A 17,178-nucleotide genomic window follows, 5' to 3' on the forward strand; every position below is an offset into this window, starting at 1 on the left:
ATTATTATTATTTTTGAGACGGAGTCTCGCTCTGTCACCCAGGCTGGATGGAGTGCAATGGCGCGATCTCCGCTCACTGCAAGCTCCGCCTCCCAGGTTCACACCATTCTCCTCCAGAGTGGCCGGGACTACAGGCGCCCGCTACCACACCCGACTAATTTTTTGTATTTTTAGTAGAGACGGGGTTTCATCGTATTAGCCAGGATGGTCTTGATCTCCTGACCTCGTGATCCGCCCGCCTTGGCCTCCCAAAGTGCTGGGAATACAGGCGTGAGCCACTGCACCCGGCCTTTTAATGTTTTAAGAAAAAATTGGCATCCCCAAGTATGCATAAAATTATGTTGGTAGAAGGGTAGACTGTAGAGGAAAAAGCTTGTGGTTTTAAAATTTCTTATGGATTAACCACACCCAGGGCACACCTTCGCTTTTGAAAGCTATAGTATTGACCTAAGTGTTTCTATTTAGGCAGGCAGTGTATCTCCAGATTGACTTTTGCTTGCCTGGCTGCTGCTATAAATTGTTAGGAGTTAAAATGACATCCAGCCTGACCTGACAAGATACCTGTTAATGCACATTCTTCCTTGTGTGCCCATTAAAAAGTGAGGTCTCAAATTTTTACCCACTAATTCTGACTCACTCAGAATTTACATTAAATTTAGACTCACTCAAAATTAACATTAAATTCGGACTCATTCAGAGGCTAACACTAAACTCTTCTCATAAGTGACTTTTACAGGCTGAATTGTGTTCCCACCAAATTCATATGCTGAAGTCCTAGCCCCAATACCTCAACTATGACTGTATTTGAAGACAGGGCCTTTAGAGGTGATAAAGAAAAATGAGGTCATACGGGTGAACCCAAATCCAACATGACCAGTGTCTTCATAAGAAGAAATTGGGACACAGACATGCACAGAAGAAAGACCATATGAAGGCACAGGGACAAGACAGCCACCTACAAGCCAAGAAGGGAGGCCTCAGAAGAAACCAACCCTCCCCACATCTCCATCTCAGACTTCCAGCTCCAGGACTGTGACGATAAATTCCCGCTATTGAAACCATACAGACTATGGTGCTTTGTTATGGCCACCCTATACACGAATACAGTCAGCTAGTAAGATTCTGTTGTAGCAGCATAAATGCATCAATCAGTTCTGAAATGGTTAAAGAATTATGAGCATCAAAAGTCCTGAATGATTTAAAATCATAAATAGAAAATCCCTACTACCCCATTTTTATAGGCAAATTTTAATCTTGGTATCAGCAGGCTTATTTTCAGGCCTTGTTTTCTACTGTCCTTAAATAAAACAGAACACCTTTAACCTGATGGCATCACCTGCCCAGTCAACTGCAATAAGAGTAAAGAGCGAGCCTCTACTGAGGGCGTGCCGTATGCCAGGCACCGTTCTAAGTGGTTTTCATTCATTAGGTAATTTTGCCCGCACAACCACCCCATGAGGGAGGTGCTCTTTTTACCAAGAATCTAAGGCATACAGAGAAAGTAACTTGGCAAATTATTTCCTTCATTTGTGGCTTTCTTCCTGTAGTAGCTCGTTAGTTATTTCCACTTCTCTTGTGTTCGACAGTGTTGACCACTCCCTTTTTCATGAAACAATCATGTCATTATGTGTTTCTTATTTTTCTCGTGGTGTCCATCCTCCTCAGTATCTTCCCTCTTCAGCCCATTCCTCATGGGTGCCCCGCAGTTTTGTTTTACGCTCCTTTTTCAGGTGGTATTCAACATAAGTAAACTCATCTAATCCCATGGCTTCCATGACCACCTCCTGATTTCTTTCTCCAGCCGAGGCCACCTGTCTTAGGTTCTACACCTGTATCACCAATTCCATGTCCCACAGACATTCCAATGCAGTTGTCCAAACCAGAAACGAGGCAGTCATCCTTCACTTCTTACAGCCACTTCCTCACCCCAAAACAAGGTTTTATGGTAGGATGTGAAATGCAGTTTCATGTTTGATACGGTTTGGATTTTTGTCCCCTCCAAATCTCATGTTAAAATGTGGTTCCCAGTGTGGGAGGTGGGGCCTGGTAGAAGGTGACTGGCTCATCGGGGAGGATCTCTCATGAATGTTTAGCATCTTCCCCTTGGTGATAAGTGAGCTCTCACTCAGTTCACATGAAATCTGGTTATGTTAAGAGAGTCTGACACCTCCCCCTTAGCACTCTCTTGCTCCCACTCCCACCAAGTCATATGCTGGCTCTCCGTCACCTTCCACCATAATTGTAAGCTTCCTAAGGCTTCACCAGAAGCAGATGCCAGCACCATGCTTCCTGTACCGCCTGCAGAACTGTGGGCCAATCAAATCTCTTTTCCTTATAAATTACCCAGTCTCAGGTATTTCTTTATAGCAATGCAAGAATAGACGTTATAACATAATATTATGTCCTCCATGCCATTCATGGAAATACAGAATTGTGGCACTGGCATGTCAGGTTTCTCTTCTGTAGTTCAGAATCTTTGGCCGGGTGCAGTGGCTCATGCCTGTAATCCCAACACTTTGGGAGGCCAAGGTGGGCAGATCACCTGAGGTCAGGAGTGCAAGACCAACCTGGCCAACATGGTGAAACCCCGTCTCTATGAAAATACAAAACTTAGCCAGGCATGATGGCAGGTGCTTGTAATCCCAGCTACTCAGGAGGCTGAAGTGGGAGAATCATTTGAACCCCGGGGCGGAGGTTGCAGTGAGCTGATACTGCACCATTGCACTCCAGCTTGGGGGACGAGACTCCATCTCAAAAAAAAAAAAAAAAATCCTTAATGATGTGCCAAGTAATATTATTCATGCAAAAAAAAAAAAATTTTTTTTTTGAGACAGAGTCTCACTCTGACACCCAGGCTGGAGTGCGGTGATGTGTTCTCGACTCACTGCAGCCTCTGCCTCCCAGGTTCAAGCAATTCTTGTGCCTAATGGCTGGCGTTACAGGCACCTGCCACCATGCCCAGCTAATTTTTGTATTTTTAGTAGAGACAGGGTTTCACCATGTTTGCCAGGCTGGTCTTGAACTGCTGACCTCAGGTGATCTGCCTGCCTCGGCCTCCCAAAGTGCTGAGATTACAGGCATGAGCTATCACACCTGTAAAAAATACTTTTATCCCTAAAACCAATTTGGCAGCGGGGAAACAATTTTGGTTTAAGGGGCAATGTGAAAGGGATGAGACAGGATAGGACTAGAAGGCTTTATTTTTCCATTCTTTCCACTGGTTTATATGCTCTCCACCTCCCAAAGAAGCAAACTTAGTCTGATAAGGTTGCCTTGCACGGCACTCTTTAGTCAGCAGGTACCTTTTCCAATGGCTCTCCTTGATATCATGCTGGGCCAGCGAGTAGCACATTGGTTACTTTGTGAGTCACTTCAAGTGTCAATCCAAATGCTGTTACTTTGTAATACAGACAATGAGAGTGTCAAAGAATTATTACTAACAGCTCAAAGTGCAACTCTGATTGGCCAGAATTCAAAAAGGGCCTGTCCAATTACTGGAGAAAGTTACTTTCAAAATTGGCTTTTAGAACTTTATCACATGTTCCAAATGACAGACTTTATAATTAAGATGACAACGTAATCAGTCTTACCTGAATGATAAATATCTTGGGTTTTCCAACCAGGCTCTGACACTTGTCTCCTTTGAACAAGCCAGTTAATGTCTGAATTTCGATTTTAGCATCATATGCATAAACGTGATTGCCTTCACCATGGCTCAGGAAGACACACACAAAGCAATCGGCATCTGCGTGGCTAGAGGTTGACACTATAAAGGACCCAAAAGAGAATATAGAAATGAAAACATGATGCTTGTTATCTACACATAAAAATTCAGTTTATTAATACTAGAATAAAGTTACGTCCATATGACTGGGGAAGAGGAACATTTGTGGTTTTGTCTTTTTTGTTTTTTTTGAGACAAGAGTTTCACTCTTGGTGCCCAGGTTGGAGTGCAGTGGCATGATCTTGGCTCACGGCAACCTCCACCTCCCTGGTTCAAGCGATTCTCCTGCCTCAGCCTCCCAAGTAGCTAGGATTACAGATTCGAAACCATACCCAGCTAATTTTTGTATTTTTAGTAGAGACAGGGTTTTGCCATGTAGCCAGGCTGGTCTCGAACTCCTGACCTCAAGTGATCCACCCACCTTGGCCTCCCAAAGTGCTGAGATTACAGGCATGAGCCACCACGCCTGGTCTATTCTTTAATAAGTGTAAAATATCTGTAATGAAACAACTTATTTTAGTCTTTAATCAAACAATATACCATACTGTATCTTATGTTTTAAAAAATCCAAATTTATTCAAGTTCAGAGTAACAGAGTTTGACCAAATTTCATTAGCCTTTCTAAAACACAGAATGATGTGGAAAACATAAAGGGATTATGATAGGGAATCTCATTTAAGATCCAAGTTACTTTGGCAATAAACTAAAAATTTCCTTGAATCAGCAGAGACCTTAGAGCAAAAGACCCAGGAACTGCTGCTCAACAACTCCCCACGTGTTGCTGCACTTTCACCATAGGAATACAGCACTTAGGGCCGGGCGCGGTGGCTCACGCCTGGAATCCCAGCACTTTGGGAGGCCGAGGCAGGTGGATCACTTGAAGCTGGGAGTTCAAGACTAGCCTGGCCAACACGGTGAAACCCTGTCTCTACTAAAAACACAAAATTAGCCGGGCTTGGGGGTGAGCTACTTGGTAAGCTGAGGCAGGAGAATCGCTTGAACCCAGGAGGTGGAGGTTGCAGTGAGCTGAGATCATGCCACTGCACTCCAGTCTGGAGGACACAGCGAGATTCCATCTCAAAAAAAAAAAAAAAGAGGCCGGGCGCGGTGGCTCAAGCCTGTAATCCCAGCACTTTGGGAGGCCGAGACGGGTGGATCACGAGGTCAGGAGATCGAGACCAGCCTGGCTAACACGGTGAAACCCCGTCTCTACCAAAAAAAATACAAAAAAAAAAAACTAGCCGGGCGAGGTGGCGGGCGCCTGTAGTCCCAGCTACTCGGGAGGCTGAGGCAGGAGAATGGCGTAGACCCAGGAGGCGGAGCTTGCAGTGAGCTGAGATCCGGCCACTGCACTCCAGCCTGGGCGACAGAGCGAGACTCCGACTCAAAAAAAAAAAGAGATTATAGCACTTAGAGCTTCCAAAAGAGTACTCAAGGCCGGGTGCGGTGACATGAGACTGATGTCTTCCAAAGCTTCTGAGCAAAGTAGAAAAGCTGGTAAGCAGCCAAAGTTAAAATGATGTGCAGTTTAAAGAAGAGCTCTGAAGAAAGTTTAAAGTAATTATGCAAATATAATGGTTGGCAAATGATTTGAATACCGTGGTATGCAGTGATGATTATAATACAGGTTGTAATCAGAATATGTACCCCATATTGATGGGAGAATTAAAGGAGGTAATGTATGTAAACCAACACGATTTGGAAACCAGTGAGAAAATCGGTCATGAAAGGAGTCAGTAAGAAAAAAACCTATTGACTGCCCAGCACCTGTAGTAGTTGCATTTTAGGCTTTTACCGCCAATTGAAGGGGTCATTTCATTCATTTCTACAATAGACTGTAACGAGTGGTATGCTAAATATAAGCTTTAGAGGCATAATTCTTTGCAAGGGTCTCTAAATGTGCTGGGTAACGGAAACACAGAAGCATACCCAAAACCTGTAACCTGTGCTAAATTAATACTTTTTTTGTCACATAAGTAATTGCTTGTACCTGTCTTTACAGATAGGATAAAGGACTCAATCTCATTAGAGGAAGATGAACTATATAATAGCAAAACTACCTACCCTCATGAATTTTGAGCAGTAGTTCTTCTGCTTTAAGATCGTTAAAGCATTTCACTTCAAATCCTAGATCTGAAAACCTAGTGATATATTAAATGAAATGTTAGCCTATAAACTTTTCAAAGTTGTCAAATATCCTTACTTTGGAGGAATCTATACACATTTTAATGACACAAATTTTCTTTCTTTAGGAGAAAAGAAATGAAATATAACAATGGTGGTTTTCCCTTCATTCACCATGGTAGGAAAGGATTTAATCATGACAGCCGATTGAATTTAGTGTGTTGTTGTCTACTATGCAAATGTTAGTACAAATGCAAAGCCTGTCAACATTTAACAGAACAGAGTAAGGAAGGTAACTCAGGCAAGTTCTTAAGGGAGGCTGCATCAAAGCGAGGCCCATCTTTAAACACTCTTGATCTGCTATTACCTCATTAGTGTTGACAAGTTACGATAAGTAACTTTTTTTCCCTACTTCTATGAGTCTGGAATTTTTTTAATTTTTAATTTTTTTTTTAACTTTTCTTTTGGAAGCCTGGAAAAAAAATTATTTTATTTTTTAATTTTAGAGACAAGGTCTCCCTCTGTAGCCCAGCCTGGAGTGCAGTGGTACGATCACAGCTCAGTGCAACCTTGAACTCCTGGGCTCAAGCAGTCCTGCCCCTTCAGCCTCCAGAGTAGCTGGACTACTGCCACCATGCCCAGCTAATTGATTTTTATTTTTTGTAGAGACAGGGTCTCACTCTGTTGCCCAGACTTGTCTCAAACGCCTTGCCTCAAGTGACCCTCCCACTTTGACTTCCCAAAGTGCTGGGATTACCAGCATGAACCACCACACCTGGCCAAACATAATTTTATCACTTAACTGCCTCATCTTGATATGTAGATAAAACTACTACCTGCGGGTAAGATTGTCTCTGTCTGTGCAGGTGCCCCGCCTTTCTGGCAGTGTTAAGCGCCAAAAGAACCTCTCATGATTGAAGATTAAAGCAATTCCTCTCCTCCTGTGGTCCATTTTGTACTTTTCTGCCGGATCAAACATTTCTCTGTTAATGAAAAGTTCAAAAACAATCACTTCAAGTCATATTAAATAATGAGCCCCTCCAAGTTCTAGGGCAACATGTAGATAGAGAGCTGAGCTTCCTCCTTGCCAGGCTGATGTTCCACTGGTGTGCTCCAGGAAAGGCCATGCTAATAAGGAAAGTCCTGAAATATCTCTCTGGCAATCGGTAAACAGCAGCCATGTGCCATCCTGACATCCCTAACCCTCTGCCTTGATGTCTTTCCCCGGGCCCCCAGGATCCAGCAACCAAGAATAACCACGAGGCTCAGAACCAAGCTCTAGCTCTAGGCTCATGCCATGCCGGTATGTATTCTGACTCCAGGTCCCTCGACAACCAGGGGCAGCACCACCTGCCTATCTACAAATCAGCTCCCCAAAGGCTAAAACTTGGCCTGCTCAGTTCTTCTCTCCAGCTCCCAGGACCCATTCTTGCTTTGATTTCTGTAGGCTGATCATGACCATCAAAGGACGAGACCTTTATTAGAAAAGAGCATGGCTTTACCTTTTATAGAAGGCATCTGTTTCTGTCATGTTTTCTTCCCCACCTATTAAAAAAAAGTTGATTTTTGTTCATTATTTTTTACTTAAGGCAGTAAAATATAGTAGGAACTCCCATTCCCCTTCCAACTCCCAAACTTGAAGACCCTTCTGTTTCGGTTAGTTTAAAAGCCAAAGTATATGAAGAGAAGGAAATGAAGGGAAACTGCTTACTAATAAACTATAAATTAACAGCTCTATGCTTTCTCATCCCCAACTCGACCTGCAAAATAACAATCTTACAAACGGAAATGGAGAAAATATTACACAAATGCATTCACTGCAAAATATGCCTAGAGTAACATAGTTCTGTGATTATGGAGTTGAAATATGAAGTTGCTTTGTTATGCAGAAAATGTTTTTGCACATATTTTCTGAAACAAAGAATTGAGTCCTACAGGAGAACTGAAATACAGTGTGTGGTTAATGCTGGCTTAGCAGTGGTGTAGGCCTGGAAGAGGTAGAAGTTTGGGCGGAGGAAAGGAAGGGCAAGGGCAAAGACTTGGACCTTGGATCTCCTGCATGACACATCCGCATTTCCAGCTCTATAAGGGAGCTCTCTGCTCTCCAATCTCAACTGGACTCCCTACTTCCTGGACAGCCAGCCTTCTACTGAATTGCTATCTACTCTCCAGAGCAGTGCTATGTCATGGAACTGTCTGTGATGGTGGAATTGTTCCATATTTGCACTGTCTCATAAGGTAGCCACTGGCCACATGTGTCTACTGAGCATTGAAATGTAGCTAGTGCAGTGAGGAACTCAATTTATTTTCAATTTAAATTAATTGGCCAGTGGCTTCTACACCGGACAGTGCAAAAAGTGTGGCATCTTCTACAATAAAGTCCCCATCCACTCATGCATCTGTTTTTACCTGATAGCTCAACAGCTTAGAGGGGAGACAGTAATGAATAAACCGAAATATTAGCAGTATAGCAAGAGGCACCCTTCAGTTGAGGAGGAATGGCCGTAAAGCATGGCCTCTTACCCATCATCTCCTAGCCAAAAGGGTTGTGTTTCCCTGTCCTTAAGAGATCTCCCCATTACTAGCCCCCATCACCTGATTGTTCTAACCTCACTTCTCCTAAAAAAAAATACAAGCTGGGGAATTCAGTTCAAGTCCCCTTTAGCCTATTCCTCCAGGAACTGCCCCAAGCAATCAGACCCAACTAAGACCCCACTAAGGCATCCCTCTGTCCATAAGCCCTAAGTCAGTTTTGCTCAACCTTGGACATCAGAATTCCTGGTGTGGATGTTGAAATGCAGATTCCTGGATCCTAACTGAGACAGAATCAGAATCTTAGAGGAAGGAGGTGACAGCTTCATTTTTCACAAAGTGATTTTTACACTAAGGTGTGAGAGCTAAAAGCAACTTCTCCAACTGGTCCTCCCCGCTGCATGGCAGATGAGAAAGCTGTTTAGTCCGACCTTTGCCCTAGGTGAGCACAGCAACCAGGTACTTCCTACTCCACACACTGCTCTATGAAGACAGCACAGGGATTTCACTCTTCCCATTTTCAAAAGCTGTCGGGATCTACTGCCTTTTGATAACCTCACCTGCTTATCTTTTAACCAATTAGACTACAAAGAAACAGTAACTTCAAGAAAATTAAACCCATATGTCACAACCATCTGCCTCACCCGCCAAAATTCTGCACAACTTGGAAAGCACTCAGTGTCTCAGCGTCTGCCCTGGTGGTAGCAGGCCAGCGGCTCACCACCTGCGGCTTCTGCTCCATACCGACTGCTGAGCCGGAGGCTGCTCACAGCCTAACTCGCGGAAGCTGTGCCAAATGGCTGCTCAGCAAACTAACTCATATCCCTCAGGGTGAAAACACTGGAGATGTATTCTTGCTTGGGTCTTTACAACTCTTGTTTGTCATATTCCCAAAGAAGTAGCTTCCCAGTTGTTAGCTGATATATTAGTAACTTAAGATGTGAGTTTGGGTTGTTTCAAATATGCCCTCACATTAGTCAAGACCTACAGGTTTAAGAATGGCTAACTAGTATCAAGTAGCTGCTCAAGAAAATCTATTTAAAACGACGTGCGGGCCGGGCATAGTGGCAAGCCTATAGTCCCAGTTACTTGGGAGGCTGAGGCAGGAGGATCTCTTGAGCCCAAGAGTTCTAGGATATAGTGTGCTATGACTGCCCCTGTGAATAGCCACCATACTGCAGCCTGAGTAACAGAGCTAGTCCCCATCTCTTAAAATAATATATTCAGTTTCAAAGCTAACAGATTTGGCAACCTCAGTGAGGGATTTTTTTTTTTTTTAAGTTTTTGTGTTGTTTATTAATGCTACAGATGTAGGGAAAAACCTAGGCTCTGGACACCGGTTCTGATGCTGGCTGGCTGTAACTTACCTTCACTCTCACAAAGTGCACCCTGCATCCTGTAGTACCAATTAATGACCAGGTCCAGTGGCCACTCTAGCAAACACCGAATCAGAACAAAATGCTATGGAGACAGATGTCAGGACCTAAGTTCCAATACTTTTCTGGAGTTAAACTTTACCCACAGATTGCAAAGAAAATAACACATCATGACCACCTTGAGCTGTGTATCCCAAGCAGACAAGCTTTCCAGAAGGGGGCACTTAAGTATCATTATGCCGCATTTATATTTATTTTTTATTTCTATATTTTTGAAACGGAGTCTCACTCTGTCACCCAGGCTGGAGTGCAGTGGTGTGAACTTGGCTCACCACAACCTCTGCCTCCTGGGTTCAAGCGATTTTCCTGTCTCAGCCTCCAGAGTAGCCAGGATTACAGGCATGCGCCACCATGCCCAGCTAATTTTTTTTTTTTTTTTCTTTTTGTATTTTCATGAGAGATGGGGTTTTGCTATGTTGTCCTGGCTGGTCTGGAACTCCTGGTCTCAAGTGATCCACCTGCCTCAGCCTCCTGGAAGTGCTGGGATGACAGGTGTGAGTCACCGCGCCCGGCCTGCATTAATATTTAAAAACCTGGATAAAGTAAGAAATAGCTTTATTGATATGGAGAAAATAAATTTTAATGAAGGAGCTACCCTCTATAACAGATATAGAAATTCCTTTTCATTTGCAATCTACTTATCAAAAATGTGCCCTTCCTTAAACCTGATTCCTGACCTCTTTTCACCTTTTTTTTTTTTGAGACAGAGCCTCCCTCTGTCGCCCAGGGTGGAGTGCAGTGGCGCAATCTTGGCTCACTGCAACCTCCTCCTCCCGGATTCAAGAGATTCTCCTGCCTCAGCCTCCCCAGCAGCTGGGACTACAGGCGCCCAACACCGTGTCCGGCCCTCTTTTCACTTCTCTTCCTTCCCAGGATAATGTAACTGCCACCTCCTTGTTCCTTAAATCAGTTTAGGTTTTACAAAACTAATCATTCCTTTTTTCACTTCACTCTAATTTGATAATCCCTCCAGATAATCCTGCCAGCTACCATTTGTTGATGGCCTGACGCCTTAGATACCTTATCTCACAGTTCCACAGCTCAGGAACAGGGACAGAGGGGGCCAGGCGTGCCAAGGTCGGCAAAGTGGAGTTGGGATTGAAAGCCAGGCCCACCTGCAGATTCCAAAGTTTCTGCAGGCCCATCTCCACGCAGCCCCTCCCACCTGAGACCAGCTACCTTTCTAAACTTTGTTCAACTTCCCAAACGACTTGGATCATTCTACTGTCATCGTCTTCATTCACTGCACTCTCTATGAAAATCTACCCATCGGCTCCATCAACAATATGTTTAGTAACCCTATGTAGAGTAACCTCCATCAGGCCTAGAACATGTACGGGGGAGTGCGGTGGAGGAAGAAGAGGAAGGGAGCAGGTGAGTGAAGGAAACCCGGGCTTCCCGCCCCTAGAGATTGCAACTGGATCCTGTGCCTCCAGGACAAGGCTACCTATCTACTCCCTCTACGACCATGTGACTTTTACAACTTGCCTCTGGAGCCCCACTTCCTTTGTGCAGCAAAATATAAAAAGTTCTTAAACAAAGGCACTCTAACCAACTGCAGGCGTTTCTTTCTTTCTTTCTTTTTTTTTTTTCTTGATTCTCACTCTGTCGCGGAGGTTGGAGTGCAGTGGCGCGATCTCACTGCAACCTCCACCTCCCGGCCTCAAACGATTCTCCTGTCTCAGCCTCCCCAGCAGCAGGCGCCCACACCTGGCTAATTTTTTGTATTTTTAGTAGAGACGGGGTTTCACCATGTTAATTAGGCTGGTCCAGAACTCCCGATCTTTGGTGATCCGCCCGCCTCGGCCTCCCAAGGTGTTGGGATTACAGGCGTGAGTCACCGCGTCCGGCCAACTGCAGGCGTTTCGAACTTTTTGTTTTACTCTGGCCAGGCTTGAAGTTTCTAAACTTTACAGTAATAAGTGACAGAACGTATGCTCTTAGCAATAGATTATTTTGCAGAGAAAAGTTATTGTGGTTTTGGCTCAAGCCGACAGACAGCAGCAGGTTTCCCGGATGCAGAAGAGAGATACCGGGGTATGCTCGCCGCCAGGAACTGGCCGCCTCCAGCTGAAGCCCGGGCGGACTCAGGGCCTTGGCCCGGGCACCCCGCGGCCAGTTATGATTTATGACTCGGCGGAACAACCCCTCCTTTTTACTTTTCGAAGTGAGCAAACAAAAGATCCAACCCCCAAAAGTCAGCATTTAAAACGGCCAGGCGTGGGGGAACGTCAGGCCCAGGTGGGGCCAGCCTTTTAAGGTTTAAACAGCCGGGGCGCCCCGAAAGTGCTCATTGCTCGGGAGGACAAAGGCGGCAGGGGCACGCCCCGGCGCCGGCGCCGCTACCCGGGACCGCCAGGAGGCGACGGCCAGGTCCCGGAGTGCTTCTTGGACTGACGCTCGAAGCCGTCCCCGCCAGCCCTGAGCCCTTCAATCCAAGAGTGCAACTTTTCCAGGCCGCCCTGCAAAGCCGAAGGAACCCGCCGCCCCGCTCCGGTCCCCGAGACCAGCCCGCTAACCCGCATTTCCCCTCCAGCAGGAGCAAGACGCAGACCTGCTCGCTGCCCAGTCAGCGCCCCCGGCCTACCTGCGGGGTGCACCCCGCGGAGCCCCGACGCCGAGCTCATTGCGGCCAAGGGCACAGCCAGACGCCCTGGCCTCCGCTTCCTGAAGCCAGAGGCTCCCGGTCCCGCCCTCGGCCCTTCCTCGACGGCCCCGCCCTCTGCCCCCGAGAGTGGGGCCAGTTGGTTCTGGCGCCGCCGTAGCTACCGTGGATCGTGCTGGTCCTTCCCACAGAGTTAAAGCTCCTCCCAGTCGCTCCGGAGCCCGCGGGGGCCAAGAGCGCGGGGGCGGGGAGAGGTACGCGGTCTTCGCCCCCAGGCCGGCTGGGACATGCCAGTTGCCACCCAGGGGATACACACAGACCGCCTAGCCCGAGGCAATTTCACATCACTTGTGTGAGCTCGGCCTCATTTAATCCCAGCTGCCCCAAACATCTACTCTTCCTTTCTAGAGGTACAGGCATAGATTGTTTTATACCACTTAGCAGATACTGCCTGTATTTCAACATTGGCTCGCTTTGTCTCTGTGTCACATTTTGGTAATCTCGCAATATTTAAAAATTTTTCATTGTTACTATGTCTGCTATTGTGATCTGTGATCAGTAATCTTGAATATTATTGCAATTGTTTTGGGGCACCATGAACCGCGCTCATAGGGGAAGGGGAAATTAATCCATAAGCGCTGTATGCGTTTGGACTGTTCCACTGACCTTTCCCTTCTCTCTCCCTCTCCTGGGGCCTCCCTACTCCTGGAAACACAATATTGAAATTAGGCCAACTAATAATCCTACAAAGGCCTCTAAGTGTCCAAATGAAAGGAAGAGTCTGTCACTTTAAATCAAAAGCAAACATGATTAAATTAGTGAGGAAGTAATGTTGGTAGGCAGAAAGCTAGGCTTCTTGCTCCAGTTAGCCGAGTTGTGAGTGCAAAGGAGAAAAGCCAAGTCATGAATGCAAAGAAAAAAATTTTGAAGGAAATTAAAAATGCTACTCCAGTAAACACACAAAAGATAATAAAGCTAAACAGCCTTATTGCTGATATGGAGAAAGTTCTAGTTGGTCTGGATAGAAGATAAAACCAGCCACATTCCCTTAAGCCAAAGCCTAATCCAGAGCAAGGTCCTAACTCTTCATTTCTGTGGAGGCTGAGAGAGGTGAAGGAGTTGCAAAACAAAAGCTGGAAGCTAGCAGAGGATGGTTCCTGAGGTTTAAGGAAAGAAGCTATCTTCATGATATAAAAGTGCAAGGTGAAGCAGCAGCTGCTAATGTAGAAGCTGCATCAGGTTATCCAGCTCTAGCTAAAATCATTGATAAAGGCATCTACACTAAACAACGATCTTTTGTTTTTGAGATAAGAGTCTTGCTCTGTCACCAAGGCTGGAGTACAGTGGTGCGATCTCGTGCAACTTCTGCCTCCTGGGTTCAAACGATTCTCCTGCCTTAGCCTTCAAAGTAACTGGGATTATAGGCATGTGCCACTATGTCCAGGTTAATTTTGTATTTTTAGTAGATATGGAGTTTCACCATGTTGGCCAGGCTGGTCTTGAACTCCTGACCTCGAGCAATCTGCCCGCCTCAGCCTCCCAAAGTGCTGGGATTACAGGTGTGAGCCACCATGCCCAGTCAGAACAACAGATCTTAAATGTATATGAAACGGCCTTCTAGTGGAAGAAGATTCCATCTAAGACTTTCATAGCTGGAGAGAAGTCAATGCCTGTCTTCAAAGCTTCAAAGAACAGGCTGATGCTCTTGTTAGGGGCTAATACAACTGAAGACTTTAAAGTCAACATTCCTTTACCATTCTGAAAATCCTAGCACCCTTAAGAATTATGCTAAATATGATCTATAAATGGACCAACAAAGCCTAGTTAGTGACAGCACATCTATTTACAGCATGGCTTACGGAATATTTAAAGCCCACTCTTGAGCTCTAGTGCTCAGAAAAAAAGGTTCCTTTCAAAATATTACTCCTCATTGACAATACACCTGGTCATCCAAGAGTTCTGATAGAGATGTGCAGAGACTGATGCTGTTATGCTTGCTAACACAACATCCATTCTGAAGCCCATGGATCAAGGAGAAATTTTGACTTTCAAGTCTTATTTACAAAATACATTTCATAAGGCTGTAGTTGTCATCGTGATTCCTCTGATAGTTCTGAGCAAAGTAAATTGAAAATCTTCTGGAAAGGATTCATCATTCCAGATGCCATTAAGAACATCTGTGAATCACGGGAGATCAAAATATCCACTTATGGTATGTAACTAGAAACTAGAGGGGGAAAAAAAAGAAAAACGAAAAATCAAAAATATATGTATCAGCCACAGTGGCTCATGCCTATAAACCCAGCACTTTGTTGAGGCCAAGGTGGGAGGATTGCTTGAGGCCAGGAGTTTTGAGACCAGCCTAGGCAACAAAGCAAGACCCTGTCTCTACAAAATTTTTTTTTTAATTAGCCAAGAGTGGCGGCACATGCCTGTATTCCCAGCAACTCAGGACACTAAGATGGCAGGATTGTTTGAGCCCAAGTTTGAGACTGCAGTGAGCTGATTGTGCCACTGCACTCCAGTCTGGGTGACAGAGTAAGACCCTCTTTAAAAAATATATATATATTCTATTTTAATATATTAAATGTATATTGTATATATTATATATAAATATATATTATGTATATATAAATGTAAATATATATAAATATATATTTATATATAAATATTTTTAAATTATATATACTTCAATTGGCACACTGGGTGGTATTTTATGGGCAGGACAACATACCAACCCATTTTATATATACACACAAACGTTATATACAGGTATATGTATATATACTCCACATTAACAGGAGTTTGAAAGAAGTTAATTCCAATCCTCATCAATGATGTTGAGGGGTTCAAGACTTCAGTGAAGGAAGTCACTGTAGATGTGGCAGAAGTATTAAGACAAATAGAACTGAAAGTAGGGCCTGAAAATGTGGCTGTATTGTTGCCATCTCATGATAAAACTCTGATAGATGAGGAGATGCTTTTTATGGATGAACAAAGAAAGTGGTTTCTTGAGATAGAATCTACTCCTGGTGAATATGCTGTGAATACTGTTTTTTTTTTTTTTTTTTTTTTTTTTGAGACGGAGTCTTGCTCTGTAGCCTGGGCTGGAGTACAGTGGCCGGATCTCAGCTCACTGCAAGCTCCGCCTCCCGGGTTTAAATGACAACAAAGGATTCAGAGTATTAGTTGACAAAGCAGTAGCAGGGTTTGGGGGAACTGACCCCAATTTTGAAAGAAGGGTCAAATGCTATCAAACAGCATCACATGCTACAGGGAAATCTTTAGTGAATGGAACAATCAATGGATGGCCAGGTGCAGTGGCTCATGCCTGTAATCCCAGGACTTTGGGAGGCCAAGGCAGGCAGATCACTTGAAGCCAGGAGTTCGAGCCCAGACTGGCCAACATGGTGAAACCCTGTCTCTACTAAAAATACAAAAATTAGCTGGGCACGGTGGCAGGCAACTGTAATCCCAGGTACTCAGGAGGCTGAGGCATGAGAAACACTTGAACCAGGAGGCAGAGGGTGCAGTGAGCCAAGATCATGCCACTGCACTCTAGCCTGGATGACAGAGCGAGACTCCATCTCAAAAAAAAAAAAAAAAAAAAAGAAAAAGAAAAAGAAAAAAGAATGAAGCAAACTTCCTTATTAAGAAACTGTCAGTCACCCCAGCCTTCAGCAAATACCACCCTAATCAGTCAGCAGCCCTCAAAAAGACCCACATCAACAAAGATTATAGCTCACTGTAGGCTCAGGTGATCCCTAGCATCTTTTAGCAATATTTTAAAATTAAGGTATATACATTATTTTTTTAGACGTGTTATTGCAAACTTAATAGACTACATTTTAGTATAAACAACTTTTATATGCACTGGGAAACCAGAAAATTTGTGTGACTCTTTATTGGCGTTCTGGAACCAAACTCGGAATCTCTCTGAGGTATCCCATAGTTGGTGGCATATATGTTCCTGTTTCATGTGTAGTCCTTTCCCCAGTGCGAGTTACTTTGTAGGACTTGCAGTAACTTATTTTAAATGCTCTTTGTTTGTATAGAAGACTTGGGCCAAAGTAAACTACAGGTAACTCCTGGATTTTTTTTTTTGTGAGACAGTTTTAGCTCTTGTTGCCCAGGCTGGAGTACAATGGCATGATCTCGGCTCACCGCAACCTCTGCCTCCCAGGTTCAAGCAATTCTCCTGCCTCAGCCTCCCAAGTAGCTAGGATTACAGGCATGCACCACCATGCCTGGCTAATTTTGTATTTTTAGTAGAGACGGGGTTTCTCCATGTTGGTCAGGCTGCTATCAAACTCCTGACCTGGTATCCGCCCACCGTGGCCTCCCAGAATGCTGGGATTATGGGCGTAAGCCACCGCACCCAGTTACTCCTGGATTTTTCAAATCTGGCTTTCACAGGTAGAGCTAATTCAGGGACAGGATCATGCAGAAATTCACAGAACAACGAGGGTCTCTATGGTGTTTCTTGGGGAAAGCATGTTGTCCTACCCATAAAATACCACCCAGCGTGCTAACAAGGTACCATGGGTTGCTCAATGTTGGATTTAATTTAGCTCCTCCTTGGGTGGTTGGCTATTGTACAAAATTTACTTTGACAGTGCTTTCAGATTTGATGAAATGGTGGCTTTATCTTTTGTAATTCCTCTGGACCTTGTAATTTTAAAAGCAAGCAATCTTAGAGTGGGAAAAAATTAAAATGTGTTAAGGCACCATTTCTAATATATTAAAATAAGTATAAG

General features: G+C 44.5%; 2 protein-coding genes across 16 annotated transcripts in view; one reads left to right on the plus strand and one right to left on the minus strand.

Moving 5' to 3' along the window:
* The window catches only part of MCUB (mitochondrial calcium uniporter dominant negative subunit beta), a 129,132-nt gene that overhangs the window by 109,463 nt on the left and 2,491 nt on the right, over positions 1-17,178 (plus strand). The window contains exon 10 of one of the 5 annotated variants that reach the window (XM_065545320.2): positions 725-832. The exons of 3 other annotated variants lie outside the window; for them this stretch is intronic. Coding sequence is in view for 1 of the 2 variants with exons in the window: in XM_065545321.2 (XP_065401393.1) it covers positions 725-727 (3 nt within the window). In the remaining variant the exon portion in view is untranslated. Of the gene's footprint in view, positions 1-724; positions 833-17,178 lie in introns of those variants that run through there. One more of the 5 variants, XM_065545321.2, reaches the window with a different exon arrangement.
* Positions 1-17,178, minus strand: part of CASP6 (caspase 6) — a 107,491-nt gene that overhangs the window by 85,747 nt on the left and 4,566 nt on the right. For 6 of the 11 annotated variants that reach the window (XR_012435002.1, XR_012435004.1, XR_012435005.1 and 3 more), the window contains exons 1-5: positions 12,404-12,485; positions 7,351-7,393; positions 6,685-6,831; positions 5,789-5,865; positions 3,591-3,766 (exon numbers count right to left, since the gene is read on the minus strand). Coding sequence is in view for 5 of the 11 variants with exons in the window: in XM_074040280.1 (XP_073896381.1) it covers positions 3,591-3,766; positions 5,789-5,865; positions 6,685-6,831; positions 7,351-7,393; positions 12,404-12,443 (483 nt within the window). In the remaining 6 variants the exon portion in view is untranslated. Of the gene's footprint in view, positions 1-3,590; positions 3,767-5,788; positions 5,866-6,684; positions 6,832-7,350; positions 7,394-12,403; positions 12,486-17,178 lie in introns of those variants that run through there. The other 5 variants (XR_012435006.1, XR_012435007.1, XM_015450540.4 and 2 more) reach the window with 3 other exon arrangements.

This window comes from Macaca fascicularis, chromosome 5 (assembly GCF_037993035.2).
Source record: "Macaca fascicularis isolate 582-1 chromosome 5, T2T-MFA8v1.1".
NCBI classification, from domain to species: domain Eukaryota; kingdom Metazoa; phylum Chordata; class Mammalia; order Primates; family Cercopithecidae; genus Macaca; species Macaca fascicularis.